The sequence below is a fragment of the Ictidomys tridecemlineatus genome, chromosome 3, assembly GCF_052094955.1.
Source record: "Ictidomys tridecemlineatus isolate mIctTri1 chromosome 3, mIctTri1.hap1, whole genome shotgun sequence".
Taxonomy (NCBI): domain Eukaryota; kingdom Metazoa; phylum Chordata; class Mammalia; order Rodentia; family Sciuridae; genus Ictidomys; species Ictidomys tridecemlineatus.
The window spans coordinates 117,320,069-117,336,412 of record NC_135479.1 but is presented as its reverse complement, the minus strand read 5'-3'; the positions used below and the strand labels follow the sequence as shown (position 1 = coordinate 117,336,412).

Below are 16,344 nucleotides of genomic sequence, written 5' to 3'. Positions count from 1 at the left end.
AATGACTGAAATGACAAAGGAAAACTGTGTTTATTTATCTTAACTGGTCTAATTTTTAAAAACTCAGATCTGCAGAGAAGCCACCAAGAATTATTGCAGTTTTTTGTTCTTTCTTAGTTTGTATCTCTTAATCTACTGCTTCTGGGAAGTTACCCTTTTCTGGGAGGCAGAAGAAAGAAATATTGGTTCCATCACTTCCAAACAAGAGGATATGAACAGCTGCGCTGGTCCTTATGAGACTCATCCATAACACTGAGTTTGTTATTACAGGTTGAAGATGAAAGGCTGAGTCAGGTGTGGGTTTTGGTTTTTGGTTTAGTTTTTTCATTAGCTCTAAAATCTATGATTTTAGGAATGTAGTCAAATCCAGGAAAAATATTAAAGTCTACAAGGTAAAACATTTAATTATTTTCCAAATTATCACAAAACAAGTAAAGTTATGTCTCTAGGATTTTTGGTGGTATGGGGGATTGAACCCAGGGCCTTGAACATGCAGGGCAAGCACTCTGCCAGAGCTACATTCCTCAGCCCTCTTTATTTTATTTTGAGATTTAGCCTGGGTTAAATTGTCCATTTGAAGGCACAATCCTTCTGCCTCAGCCTTCTGAGTAGCTAAGATTATAGGCATGTGCCACTGCACCTGACTTTTGGGATTATTTCTAATCACACACAAAAATTAGCTTCTGAATTCATGCACACATGCTCACCTACAAACATACACAACCTATTTGACTAAAGTTATGTGCTTAGCCAGTAACTACAATTTTAAAAAAGAAAACAACTATCTCAAATTTATGCTTGAAACACTTTTGAAGAATGTCCTTCTTACAAATGTTTACCTCTGACTTTGAACAGAAAAACCAACTTTCTCCTAATAATCTCATCATCACTCCCACATTTATGGTTATTTCACTTCTATTAATTAAATTAAATTTAAATTGGTAAGTTAAAATGAATAAGTATATATGCTAGGTGTTTTAAGGCCTTGGTTAATAGGTTTGGAGTTGCTCTCCTACCACTTCCTTGAAACAGTTCTAAATGTTTTCCATCTTGATTTCTGGTTGTAATTCTGCTAGTGAAGTTTTCTCTCTTCCATTCCACACTCCTCTGCCCTGCCCTCAACCCCAGGAAAGGCAGATTCCAGTGCTTCTCTTGGTACCACTGACCCACTGGAAGAATTGTTTCAGGTGCTATCCACCAGGTTTCTCCATTATAAAGTCATTACTTTCCCCTTTGTAATTACTAATTTATGGAGAGAGATTTTGATGAGAAAAGAAAATTTTTTGTCAAACTTTCTTTTTTTTTTATTGTGTCAAACTTTCATCTGCTAGTTTTAGCATTCATTTATGATTTTCTGTGGTTAATAATTGACATTCTATTTTAAGGAAATCCCCATGTATTTACTCATTTATATTAGTATATACTCTTAGATTATCTTATTCAGTGGTTTATAATCATTGTGATAATTTATTTTGATCCTAAAATTATTATAGTTTAGAGATGAGGAGACCCTTCAAACTTCCACCTGTGACTTTCTGACCAGTCCCCATCATTTTTATTTCTTAACAAAATTTCTTCTAGTGCAACAGCCTTGTCTTGTAATTTGCCTGCCCCAGCTTTGGAAACAGCCTTCTTTCCAAGAAGCTGTGGCAAAGAGCCACCACTGGAGAATAGGATTTCTAAACCAAGACTTAGGTGATAGATGCAATGCTGGTGAGTCATTAAGCTATAGGAATTTATTAGTTTCTTTTCATCGCTTATCAATTAGAACTTTCATTCCCTACGAGGGTCTAGAGAGGATTTTTTTTTTTTTTTTTGTACTGGGGATTGAACCCAGGAGCACTTTACCACTGTCTTACATCCTGCCTGTTATATCTGCAGCCCTTTTTATTCGTTTATTTTATTTTGAAAGACGGCCTCGTTAACTTGCTTAGGGCTTCGTAAATTGCTGAGGCTGGCCTTGAAATTGCCACCCTCCTAACAGCCTCCTGAGCTGCTGGGTTTGCAAGCATGTGACACCTCGCGCGATTAGAGAGAAATTTTTTATTATCTTCCTCAGTTGTATCCCCATTTTGAGTCAGAATGACTCACGTGCTTGGACAGAGGCCAATCACACTCAAAGTATTCGGTTTTCAACCATTTGAGAACGTTCAGGAGGCCGATCGTCACAGGCATGCAATACAAAGCAGTGTCCTCCAGAGTCCGCTGTGTTACGTCCAGAGCAGCGCCGCCGGAGCTTCCTCAAACCTGGAGCGTCTGCAACACTTTGCAAGGACACCGAAGAGGGGGGCACGTCAGAGCTCCGACTTCCTCCCGACGCCGTCCGTGATTGGCTCCTGGGGTTATAAGAAACACGTGAATGAACAGCTGCCGTTGGCAGAAACTTGCTGGAGGTCTCTAGGTGGTATCGCCCTCTCCTCCTTGTCAACCCACTGGCGAGCGGAGCCGGGGGAGGATGAAGTCGTCCTGTGTCCTGCTCACCGCCCTGGTGGCCCTGGCCGCCTATTACGTCTACATCCCGCTGCCCAGCTCCGTGTCGGATCCCTGGAAGCTGATGCTGCTGGACGCGACTTTCCGGGGCGCACAGCAAGTGGTGAGGCGCAGCTGGGCGCTGCTTCTCTCTCCTTCCTCTTAAACAAATATATGATGGGGAAGCAAAATTTCTCGTTCGTGTTCCACGAGAACACATTTTGCTAACGCAGTGAGGCGATCGCTTTTTTAAGGTGGCCCAGCTGGACATTTTCAGAGCATCGCCTTCGCCTCCTTCTCCTAGCAGAGGGCTCGATCTGTGTCGCCTGGTCTGCGTGTGTGATGGAAGAGGTTAAGTTCTTGAACAGAATTTGACAGTTGTTTAACTTCGCGTCTGCTCTAATTATCGCCCTCTTTTTGGTTTGCAATGTCAAAAGCCAAATTCTTCAGCATTTTCTAAACCGCTGCTCCCTCGTTTTCGTTCTCCTATAGGAGCCGGCAGGCAGAGTACGAGTTAAATGTTGTAGGGAGGTTCGGGGAAAACAGGCTGTAATTCCAAGGAATATAGCCACCTTAAAAGCAGAACCGGGCAAGGACAGTCATCCCAATGTCCCAATGTCCCCTTGGCCTTGGCGCTCCATTCCCGGGGACAGCGGGCAGGGCTCCAGTTCCGATAGTACTTGAGGAACCACACGGATCTCCCATTTCATCCATGGCACTTCGCAGCTCAGGCCAAGAAAGGAGGCCAGAAGGCCCGGCTGGCTGAAAAGGTGGCAGAGACAGTGGCAGTCCTTGTGTTTCGTGCTTGTCCCACAGCATTTATTTTATGACCTTGGCTGTCAAGGAGATTATCTTTGCCTGAGCCAGGATACTCTGCCTTAACCTGGAAGGGTAACATTTCTCGCCATTACATTGTGGGTGTGTGCCCCCTCTATCCACACCAGATAGGGAAAGGGAACTGGTTTATTCCATGGGAAGAGGCATTGTTTTTACAGTCAGAACTACAGTCTGCAGCCAAGCCTAAGCCCTATGATTGGGCAGTATTTCGGAGCAGCCTTCCTTATTTAAACTAAACTCAACTCTTTTTATTTGTATTTTTTTGGTGGTGGTGGTACTGGCCATTTAACGCAGGGGCACTTCACCACTGAATTATACCCCAGCTTCTATTATTTATTTATTTATTTGAGACTGAGTCTCTAAGTTGCCAAGACTGGCCTCAAACTTTTTAACCTTCTGTCTTAACCTCCCTAGTCTCTGGGATTACAGGCTTGGGTCACCAGGCTATATGTCTTATCTAAACTCTTAACCCTCCTTCAAAATCAAATGATCTCCCTCCTCCAACCTTGAACATTAATCTCAGGTTATTTTTGTAAAGTCCTTTTTTTTTTTCCAGAAATGACAACTAGACAAAGAGGTTTTTTAAAAATGTGATTTTCCTAGAGGGTTTACATTTCCTTTTTGTAGCCACTATGTGTAGAATTACATAGGCTGTGTGGCTTTGTGCTGTTAAAAAGTCCCCTTTCTAGGGCATTGTAGTACATTTCTAGTACAGATTTGCTTTTCCCCAGTCCAGCCACATTCTTCACCTCCAAGTCTTCTTTTGTCCATTAGGAAAAGTCTATGAAGCTATAGACTTCCTTCTTTTCCAACTGCTTATTAAAGTTTGACATGACAAAACAATGACCATTCTATTCTCTAGCACTGATATCAATCAAAACCAAAAAATCAGTCTTCATGTAGGAAGCCCAGCAATCCCTCTCTTCCCTTATGAGATTATGTAATTTGAAAGTAACACCCTTCAAAGATTCTGGAGAACAATGGTGTTTACCTGCGTAGGTTAAATGGACATCTACAATAGAAATAAGGAAAACACATGCTGAAAATACATGGTGGCCCATGCCTTCGGACTCAGGAGGATTGCAAGTTTAATGCTGGCCTCAGCACCTTAGTGAGGCCCTAAGCAACTCAGCAAGACCCTGTCCCAAAATATAAGAAAAGGCTGGAGATGTGGCTCCGTGGTTAAGCTCCCCTGGGTTCATCCCTGGTACCAAAAATAAATATATAAATAAGGAAAATATGAAAAAAGAAACCTGTTGTCTACAGACAATATTCTTAATTTTCAGGTCACTGAGAAAATCTCCCTTATTATAAGTAATGTGGGGAAAACAGGGTTGGTAGAAAGAACTATCTTCCCTACCTAGGTGACCAAACCATCAAGAGTGAGGCTGTATAGGGTTCTCCCCAGTGTGCCCTCAGCTAGTGTTTGGAAATGGAAAGATTGTAATGCCAGGGCCTATCAATAGATGAGGTGACAAGAATCTTCACCTTACACTGTGACCCTGGATTGGAGTAGATTGGCTGAAAAGTGACTCTTGTCATTTCTCTTCTGCATTGTGAAGTATACGTAAGATTATTCAGAACAAATGAAAGCATATCTTACTCAATAAAGCCATTTTCCTGAGTTTTCCCTTAAAATATGAATCAACCCGGAGCCTGTGTATCCTAGGCAAGTGCTGTACCATTGAGCTACATGCATAGCCCAGGAATGTATAAGTGTGTGCATTTGTTTATTTTGTGGTACTGGGATGGAACCCAGCTCTACCCCTGAGTTATATCCCCAGCCCTTTTTATTTATTTATTTTTTAATTTTGAGACAAGATCTTGCTAAGTTGAAGAGGCTAGACTTGAACTTTTGATTGTCCTGTCTCAGCCTCCCCAGTGGCAGCCATTGTTTCCCACCCCAGTACTGTACTTAAATGCCTGGTATGTGTAATTCCAAGAGTTGTCTCCAAGGATCCACTATGAATTGTGGGGAAAATCTATCAGGTTACCTAATTTTGTTGAAGCAATAAAATAAATGTAAATTGGAAGCCATTTATATCCTTGAAACCTAGAGAGCTACCACTGAATTGCATGGCATAAACTGTGTTATTCAAATAATTTTAGTTTTCATTGGTTGGCTCCATTGTAAAAGTAATGGAAGCCATTTAGAAGATTAAGTTTGGCCTACTTCCTGACACAGCAGCACCTGCCTAGCTGGCATCAAGAGTCAAGATATTGCTTTATTCTTTTTCAAGTGCTTTACCCTTTACTACCACTTCTTATCACTTTTATTTTGTACAGTGAGCCACATTATTGAGATATGTTCATTGCACTGTTGTTCCTTGAAGTCCTCCAATATTTCCTAAGAAGTTACTTAGGGACAATAAAAACTTTAAAGAGCTAGAGATGTAGTTCAGTGGTCAAGAGCTCCTGGGTTCAATCCCCAGTATCATAAATAAATAAATAGCTACTTAGGATTTATCTCTTAATTCATCTCAAATACAGATGCTACATTGGAATACCCTAGAAACCATTAAAAAATCCTGATGCCCAGGTCATAGCCTATGCCAAATTTATTTGGAATCTCTGGAAGATAAGGATTTTTAACAAGTGTTTTTAGAACTTCCTCCAGGTGATTTAAATTGCAGAAAACCTTGAAAGACACTGCTTTATAAAATAAATTTATTTCTGTGATAGATAATACATTTTCTTTAATCTGTTCAAGTTACATTGCATGTGTGTAGCTGGGAATGACCCCTTTTACACTAGCATGGATTAGTTTATCAGATTAGTTGGTTGATACTAAGAGTCTACCGGGATAAAATACTAACTAGGCTAATTTCAGTGTTATAAAAGAGCCATTATAACGCCTGAGCAGTGGAAAAACACAAGTGAAAACAGGTCTGGGAAGGGCAGTGGAGCAGTTTAGATAATATGGGGCAACAGGAAACTAGAAGAGAGAAAGGAGAGAGGGTAGGGAAGTTATGAATGCTGATTTCAAAATGCTATGCAAGTGAAGAAATGCAGATGAAGGGACTGAGATGTGTAAACTGCTGGAGAAAATGTACATCAGGACTACTTTCGCTGAGGACAGTTTGGCAATACTCACCAGAAGTATGTTGGTTCTTTGACTGAATTTTATTCCTCTGGATAGAATTGGTTGTAAATCATGATGGATATTGGCAAAATTGGGCTGGGGTTGAAGCTCATACCTGGCATAAGCAATCTGTAGTTGTAAACTTGGAAACTTTTACAAGATTAAAAACTTTGTTTAACTAGTCCTTTTTAGAGCCCTGCCATTTATAAGAAATATGGAGAAGCATTTAATACATATATTTTTCAGCATCATTTAAGGGAATAAAAAATTTAAAACAATGAAGGAGGGGATATGGCACGGACCTCAGAGGTAGTAGAGCACTTGCCTAGCATGTGTGAGGCCCTGTGTTTGATTCCCAACACTGCCCCCCCAACAAAAAACCAAGATTAAATTATGGTGAATATGGTGTATTCATATTTGGGAACACTATGCAATTGAAAAACTTATGTTGTAAAATAATGTTTAATGACTTGAGAAGATTTGTATTGTATATTAAGCAGGAAAGGCTATAATATTGCACATACACTATTTACATATCAAAAAGTACATTTATGTATTTTTTTCACAATGAAGATATAATAAAAATTTTTTAAACCTTTTTTTGGTCTAGGGGTATGTTTCCTTTTTCTAAAGTGGAATTGTGTGTATATGCATATCAGTGTGATATATATTTCTTAGAATTGCTTTATGAAGAAAATCAGATTTTTTTAAAAAAAAGCTATTTTGATATAGTTATTATAGTCTCATGCAAAGTCACTTAGACTTAGCACAGATTGAAAACCTACAGTGTTAGCATGATGGTGCACACCTGTAATCTCAGTGACTTGGGAGGCTGAGATAGGAGGATGGCAAGTTCGAAGCCAGCCTGGGCAACTTAGTGAGACTCTATCTAAAAATAAAAAGTAAAAAAGTCTGGGGATGTAGCCCCAAGTAGAGCACTTATCTAGCCTTTGGAAGGCCCTGGGTTCCACCATCAGCATCACATAAAAAGAAAAAAAAAAAAAAAAGCTCGGAGCTAATAGACATCATATAAGAGGTACAGTTACAAAAGCTTGTGGGAGAGAGAGGCCTTGTATAGTTCAGAAGGTAAGAAAGAGGGTGACCCACGGTAATAATGATATTTCAAGGGAATTCAGATCAGGAACCTTGATCATCTATCTCGTAACTACCTGTTTTTCTATTTTTTTAAAAGTCTATCTATCTATTTATTTATTTTATGGTGCTGGGAATTGAATCCAGGACCACTTGAATTTTAAGCATGCACTTTATCACTGACTTACATCCCCAGCCCTTTTTATCTTTTTATTTTAAGACAGGGTCTTGCTAAGGTGCTGAGGCTGACCTCCTGTCCCAGCCCCCACAGTAACTGGAATTACAAGGGTGCACCACTGCACCTGAGGAGTTATTAGTTCTTATACTATGAACCTTTTCAATGACATAATGTAAAAGAAAGGTTGTTGAAACTGGCATTTCTTCCGATATTCACCTGTTTCTTATGGATGATAATGATTTTAGACTAGTCCAGTAAAGTATTTCATTCTGTGTAATGCCTCCAAACTTGTTGAGCTTTAATATGACCTCACCTGAATTGCCTGGAGGTGATGTGATTTGGGGCTATGTGGGTGTGATTTAAATGATCACAGATAAGCTGGAAACCCTATGGAATTGTAATATGCTAACATTTTTCATAACAGTTTTGAACTGGAATTTCTACTAATGTCAGGCAAATTTAATTTTCAAACCTTAGTAAATAATAAGTTTTGCCTATTGCCTTCCAGACCTACAATGGTGTGTATTTCTTCATGTACACTGGAGATTTCACTAACCACACTTTTAGATGATTTCAAAGAATTGTTTTCATTTATTTTTAAAATTAGTGACTACATGTGAACAATTATTTAGGAATTACAGACTTTATGTGCGGTTTAAGTTCCTTTGAAGCAACTGCCTCACATTCTTTTTACTCAATATTTTTGATTGGTGCATTGCAATTATACATAATGGTAGAATTCATTGGTACATATTCAGACAGGCACATGGTATAATAATATAATTTGGTCAATATCATTCCCCAGTATTTCCCCTTTCCTCTCCCTCCTCCTTCCCCTTGGTTCCTTTTCTCTACTGTAGGAGTCATGAGATCCCCACGTTCCCACACCCCAATCCCCACTGTCCCAGGATTGTCTTTAAAGACATGGCAGAAGAAAGGCTTGAAGACTAACTTCAGGGGCAATATTTAATCAGTATTAGTTCTAAAAGTGAGAGATCTAAGTTTTCTGTGCAGACAGCACTTAGAAAACATTAAGGTCAGATTGACTTAGCTACCAGGTTTGAAAGACAATGCCTAATTTATAGTTGCTTTTTTTTTTTTAAGCATTTCTACAGATAGAACTCTGAATACCGAAATCCATCATGCTTACTGTGTCCATCCCCACCTCACTGTCCCTGCACTGGGGATTAAATCCACAGCCTAGCACATGTTAGGCAAGAGCTCCAGCACTGAGCTACACCCATAGTCCTTTTTTTGTTTGTTAATGACAGGGTCTTACTAAGTTGCCCAAGCTTGCCTCAGATTTGCAATCCTCTGTCGCAGCCTCTTGAGTTGCTGGAATTAAATTTCTGAGGCCTTAAAGAACAAAATCTTTTATTTCACCTTACATTTATATAGCACTCTTGGGTTTATGGAGAATTTTACTTATATCACTTCATTTAACCCATTTTGCCACATTATCCCAGTTGTGGAACACCTACAAAACTTAAATATAGGGTATCGTATGTAATAAATGATATGTAATATAATTATATAACAATATAATAATAAATTAATATAATATAAATAAGCTCTAGATTATGATTTCCAACCTAATTTATATACTTATGTCAATTTCATTGAAATATTTATAAAGTTGAAAACTTGGTATTTAATGGGGTTAATTTCTTATAATAAACTACTGGTTGGCACTGTTATTTTCATTTGTCTGCTGAGAAAACTTGAAACACAGAAAAGGTAAATGACATCCTCAAGATTACATGATTAGTTATACTGTGAAGCAGGGACTGGAATTGAAGTTTCTGGGCTCCTAGTCTCATGGTATTCTCACTGCTGGGCCATGCAGTGGGAATGGTCATTATAACTTTTCACCAGGGCAGTGAAAGGTTATATTCTGACATTTTTTGAGTTTGCATGGTTAAAGGATTAAATTTCTTTGGTATACCAAGGGATACTGAAATCAAGGGGAATTATACAAATGGTTCTCAGATAAAAGTGTTTTGTTTTATTTTTGGTACTGGGGAAGGATTCCAGGGATGCTGTATCATAGAGCTATATCCCCACCATTTTATTTTTAATTTTGAGACAGGGTCTCACTAAGTTGCTGAGGGTCTTGCTAAGCTGCTTAGGCTGGCCTCAACCTTGAGATCTTTCTGCCTCAGTCTCTTAACTCACTGGGATCACAAGCTTTATCCAACTTGATAAATCGTAATAGTTACAGAAAATGTTTTCAATTTGTTGCCTCTATAACACATTTAAACATCAATATCTTGTGGGTCAAATTAATATATTTGCAGTGTTCCTGTTTGGACAGCTCACCTCTCCATACTTATTATCTTTGCTACTAAGCACAGATAGATAGTCCCAAAGTTATATGTAAAGTTTATTTATTGTCCAAACTAGGACATTTTTTGAGGGTGACAGGAACTACTAATAATAATCATGCCAGGACAAAGGTCTTAAACCAGAATTATTCCCAGGTAAATCTGGATGATTTGTAAACTTTTGGCCTAATAAAGCTGAGTTGCAGAATGAGCCCTATCCTAGGTGCTCCCATCTGACTCAATCCTCCAGTCTCCACTCCACCACTCCCCCAGTTTTTTGTCCCCTATAGAATACTACAGAATAAAAGTACTAAGTGTCGTAGCTGGCACCACTCTGTGTCCCTGAAGACTGAACAGACTGGCATGGGACATCTTTCCTCTTGTCCCTCCAACTTGCATGCCCTCTCACATTCACACTTTGGTCAACATCCCTACATCTTTCAACATCAACTCAAATATCTTCTCTTTTTGGAAACTTCCCCACCTCCAGCAGTCCCAATCAGCCTTCATTTCTCTCTATCCACTCAGTTAGCGTCTCCTTTTTCTCTTATGGCCCTTTCCCATTTCTTTACTTAATGTTGACATTTCTTAATGTGCAGAGTCCCCACCAAATCATCAGCTTTCTCATCTTGGTAGATATAATTTCCCTTTTACTGTTTTTAATTTTGTTTGTTTGACGATCAAGATAGAAAAACTAGAACCAACATAGACATTTCATGGTTCTGCTTTCTTTCAGTCTTTGTATTACTCCATCTGCCCCAACAGACAGACATAGGGCCTCTGCACGCTTCTGACTCTGAATAGAGCCCAAAGTGGTTTTTGTTATTCTTTGAAACTTCTTTTCTTTTTTGCAAGCCTAGCTGATTTCTGAGTTTTTAACTTCCTCATGACATTTTACAGATTTATGCTTGTCTTTGTAAGGAATTATCTACTTGTTTCTGGCTAAATATTACTTATGATTACAAGTCATCTCCTTAAATGATGATTGGCAAATTCCCACATTTATTTGGTATCATTCTATATCTTTTCTGCTAGAATAGATAACTGATGATTACTCCATGAGAAATTGAGAGGTTCTCTTCTAAGCTTCCTATCCCATAAATATTAGATTTAAACTACTTTTTCTTTGAAGAATTTGAAGTCTCTCTCTCTCTCCCCACCGCCCCCCCCGCCTCCCTCCCTCCCTCCCTCTTGTTTTTGGTACTGGGGATTGAATCCAGGGATGTTTTATCACTGAGCTACATCCTTATTCCTTTTTTCTTTCTTTCTTTCAGGGTCTTGTTAAATTGCTGAGGGTCTCACTAAGTTGCTGAGGCCTGCCTCAAACTTAATCCTTCTGCCTTAGCCTCTCAAGTCACTGGAATAACAGGTGTGGGCCACCATGAATGGCAAGTCCACTTTTCTAAAGTGCAAGATATTTAGTTCACTATTTCTTATATGTATATCTATTCTAAATTAGGGTCTTTGTCCAAAGGTTTCTGTATAATAATGGATCTATTTACTGAATCATAAACACTGAATGATAATTGACACTGTAAAATTAGTAATGTTCTTTATTTAAAAGAAAGGAAATAGAGGCCCAAGAAAGTTAAGTAACTTATTCACAGACACATGGCTGCTTAGTGAGGCTGGGCATGGATGAGATCCGCTGGGCTCCCTAGCCATGCCTGTCCAGCCTTCCTTGTCCCCACCTCACTTCTCTATTCCACCCTCTTCTGTACTTCTTGTGTAGTCCACACTAAGAATGCATCATACAGGAAGGAGCTTCTTTTATATTTACAGATTTTAGTGCCGGAGGATATTAATATTATTAAGAGAAAAACTTTAGACAAAGTAAATTTAATGGAGTGCAAGGGACAATTGATAAATCAGGCAGCACTCAGAACCAGAAGAGGTTCAGAGAGCTCCACTCTGCTTGTGAGCCAGGAGGTTTTGGAGGCCGAACATGGAAGCAAAATAGAAAACTTATTTGGCTACAGCTAGACATTTGCCTTATTTGGGTATGATCCTGTGAAAAGTTCTTTAGTTTAGTTGGTGGTTTCTGATTGGTTAAATAAGTTTCATTTTACTGTTTATATTGACTTGTGGATTTTGGTTTGCCTGGGAGCTCTGGTTACAGGGACAACCTCAGGCTAATGGCCTCCTTCTTATTTGTTTTAATGATGTATATTACACATTACAAAGGGTTCCTTGGTTAAATAAAATTTGGCAATGCTGAGTTAAACAGTTAATGAGGTTTTCTTTCTTAATGATAAAGCATTCTAGAATTCTATTTAATGTGAGTTTTGAATCTTTTTTTTTTTTTTAGGTACTTGTGATTAAACCCAGGAGCACTTTACCCTCAAACTACATTCCCAGTCTTTTTTTCTGTTTTATTTTCAAACAGAGTCTTCCTAAGTTGCCTAGGCTGGCCTTGAACTTATGATCTTCCTGTCTCAGCCTCCCAAGTTGCTGGGATTACAGGCATGCATCGCTATGCCTGGCTATGTTTTGAAATTTGCAGAGGTGCATACCTGTAATCCCAGCAACTCAGGAGGCTGAGACGGGAAGATCTCAATTTTGAAGCCAGCTGCAGAAACTTAGGGAGATGCCATCTCAAAATAAAAAATAAACAGGGCTGGGGCTGGGGATGTAGCTCAGTAGTAAAGGACTCTTACGTTCAATTTACAGAACAAAACAAATAAAAAACTAAACATGTATAAACTTAGTCCCCAAGTTTAATTGACTATAGTTCTCTTGTTTCATAAAATATTTCATGAAACTGATAACATATTACCAATTTTTTTTCCTACCAACATCATTTTATTTTGTTTGTCTTGGGAAATGCATAGCACTAAAACTTGAATTTTTATTTTAATGTCTGTTAAATTCACAATACAAATTTATGACTTTTAAGATTTTCTTTCCACCAATTCCAAGTTGGGATTTCTCCCTTAGATGTTTAAAGAACATTTATTAGAACATTTATTTATACCCATGGTAGAATATGATGTTTGGCCAGTAAATAAAGTTTCATAAGTCTGCCCTACGCACATCATGAGACATGAATATTACCAAATTTTGAAGACCATTTTCATAGTGATTTAAAGCATGGACTTTGGTATCAAAAACTGTTTAAATCCTGACGTTGAGCCATATTAGCCATATCAGTATGACCTTGAATAGAGTATTTAACTATAGTTTGTTTCCTGATCTAGTAAATGCATACATAATACTTAACCTAAAAAGTTATAGTGAAGATTTCATGAGATTATGTGTATAAAGCTCTGTTGTCCCCATCATTGTCATTATCCCTGACATCCTCATCAAACATCAGTTAATGTATAAAATACCTGGACCAGCATCTGGAGCATGAGAATTAATTTAGTCCAGATCTGAGTTTGGCAGTTGTCCATAGTATCCTACAATAGTAGTGCATGGTTTTTGTTACACTTTTTCCACTTTCCTACTGCTCTCAGGTTTGTGGCTTTCTATACAGGTGTAGATCTTAACATGGTCTGCTATTGGCTATGTCTACTAGGTTTAAATCCAATCTTTAGCACCTACTAGTTATGGGACTAGTTGAGCAAGTTTTTGAACTGTAAGGAAACTGTCAGCCCCAACACATTCTCCCAGGCATTTGTGGCTTTCGTATTCAGTGTCTCAACCTACACCCCATTTTGCTCAGATGAGTTCAAGATGTCTACCCAAGCTGAAGCAATGTTGATATTAAGCTGTTGTTTCTGACTATAAATAGTCAAAATGTATTTTATATGTTCTGGTTAAAACCTGAGATGGGGGTTACTGATATTACATACTAGATAGCAAAGCACATAAAGTACGGAAATTCCCTTTCCTCAAGTAATTAAATTGATGTTGGTTGGTTCATCTTTGTGGACACATATTTTACAATTGGATTCTTTTAAAATTATTTTTGATTGACAGATAATAATTGCACATATTTATAAGGTAGGGTGTAATGTTTCAATACTATCTATATATTGTATGAACAGTCAGGTTATTTGGGTTATCATCTCAAACATTTATCATTTCTTTGAGCTACATTTTCACTGAGCTACATTCCCTAGCCCTTTTTATTTTTATTTTGAGACAGGGTCTTGCTAGCTGGTTAGGGTTTTACTAAGTTGCTGAGGCTGGCCTTGAACTTGCAATCCTTCTGCCTCAGCCTCCCACATTGTCATTGTGATTACAGATGTGTGCCACCACATCTGGCTCAGATGAATGTTAACTTACCCCATTTTGCATTGAATTCTATTAGTTCTGTAGTTATGATTGAAACATTTAAATAAACATTCTATAATTTGATGAAGGTCAGAGGGGCAGATTTTTACAGAATATTCCATGTGCCAGATTTGGGTCTTAGTAGCCACAGATGCTGCTATGGACCAAAGGTTAAAAGCTTAATAACTGTTCTTTGCATAGCCAATTAATATTGTGTAATTCTGAATTATTCAATTAAGAGAAGCTATGTCTGGGATGAAAAGATAAACATTGTTTTTGGTTATGTCTGTAGAAGGACACCATTTGGTAGTGATTTTTAATTATTCTAAAAAATTAACATCTGTTTCCTGTCTCTGTAATAGCTTCCCCCCCCCAAATCATAGACTTTTTAGCTGCTTTTAAAACAGTTGGAGTTTTAGGCCAGTGTGGTAGCATACCCCTGTAATTCCAGCTACCTGGGAGGCTAGAGGCAGGAGGATCACAAGTTCACAACCAGCCTGGCCGACTTAGTGAGACCCTGTCTCAAATTTTAAAAGGCTGAGGATGTAGCTCACTGCTTACTTAGCACAGATAAGGCCCTGGGTTCAATCCCTAGAACTGGGTGGGGGGACATTGGAATTTTGAGTTGTTTTGAGTTAGGGTATTGCTCAGTGGTGGAACATTTGTCTAGCATGCACTAGACACGGGTTCTATCCTCAACACTGAACAAAATTTTTAAAAAGTTGGACTTTCATTTGGGAGTAGTCTATGGTTATATCTTTTTTGGTACCAAGTATTGAACCCAGAGGTGCTTAACCCTGGGCCACATTCCCCCCCCCCTCCTTTTTTAAAATTTTATTTTATTCAGAGACAGGGTCTCGCTACATTGCTTAGGGCCTTGCTAAATTGCTGAGGCTAGCTTTGAACTTGTGATCCTCCTGCCTCAGCCTCCAAAGCTGCTGGGATTACAGGATTCTGCCACCACCCAGCCCAAGGTTACATCTTTATACCACCTCCAATCATCTCTTTCTCTTTTTTCTTTTTTCCATTTTCAGGCTTCAGAGAGTACGGAGCAATCATTGGTAGCATTTTAAACTCTATACACTTGTGATTCTTAAAGTGGCTGCAATAAAGATTGGTTCTTGTGGTTTTATGTGTATGTGGAGATACAGTGTTACTTTTAGATCTTTTAAATGTATGAAGTCATACTCTGTTACAGCTCTTCCTCTTTCTGCTAGGGAAGGAAGTGATGCCTTTTTCCTTTTCTAAAGTGCAAGTATATTTTTAGCAGACATTTATCAATCACTCAAAATGTGCCAGACACTGCAGAGGCCTTGAGGTTTTTGCACTATGAAAATTCTAGAAGTAGACAATCTGGACAATACTGACGAGTGCTTCCAGCTGTGGTGTGTTGTGAGAGCTGTGGGAGCCAGATAGAGAAAGCTCCCATATGTCTGAGGAACTCAGGCTGAGGAGGTGCTGGCTGATCTGAGTCTGAAGGGATGAGAAGCAGCACTGATCAATCAGACAGAAAGGGTATCCAGGGAGAGAGAACAGGAGGGGCCAAAGTCTGAAGTGGGAGAGCATGCCACATACAAGAAGTTACTTCCACTAATTTTCTGGCAGAAATTTTTTTTTTTTTTTTTTTACATAACTGAACCATGGGTGGGACTAGCCTGTCTTGTGTTGTTAAGATCTTGTATAACTTGTTCCAGCTGCTCACATACTAAAATTGTAACAATACAGAGAAGACAAGCATGACTCCTGTGCATGGATGACATGCCATTTTTTTTTTTTTTTTTTTTGCATTACAGGGGATTGAACCCAGGGGTGCTCTACCACTGAGCAATAGCCCCAGCCCCTTTTATTTTTCATTTTGTATTTTGAAGCATGGTTTTATTAAGTTGCCAAGGCGGACCTTGAACCTCCTGCCTCAGTCTCCCAAGTGGCTGGGATTATAAGTACGTGATACTTAGCTGGTAAGCATTCTACATTTTTAAAAATTATATCCTTCATTGTGGTCTCTTTCAATAAGTTAGTAATAGGATTATGAGAGCATACAATCATTGCATGAATTTTCAAGAATAAGTACCACTTGGTGAAATAAGCTTAAACTACTTATGAAAAATATTCTCTATTACAGGGCCAAAGGTGTGGCTCTG

The 16,344-nt window shown here is 38.7% G+C and overlaps 1 protein-coding gene and 1 non-coding gene across 2 annotated transcripts in view; both read left to right on the top strand.

Moving 5' to 3' along the window:
- Positions 1 to 2,212: 2,212 nt before the first annotated feature.
- Positions 2,213 to 16,344, top strand: part of Nceh1 (neutral cholesterol ester hydrolase 1) — a 66,015-nt gene continuing 51,883 nt past the window's right edge. Inside the window, exon 1 of the mRNA XM_078043649.1 lies at positions 2,213 to 2,593. Within this exon, the coding sequence (XP_077899775.1) occupies positions 2,456 to 2,593 (138 nt within the window). The 5' untranslated portion in view covers positions 2,213 to 2,455. The remainder of the gene's footprint in view (positions 2,594 to 16,344) is intronic.
- Positions 15,882 to 15,987, top strand: LOC120884593 (U6 spliceosomal RNA). Its single transcript, XR_005727021.2, has one exon. It is a non-coding gene; the product is annotated as a U6 spliceosomal RNA (small nuclear RNA).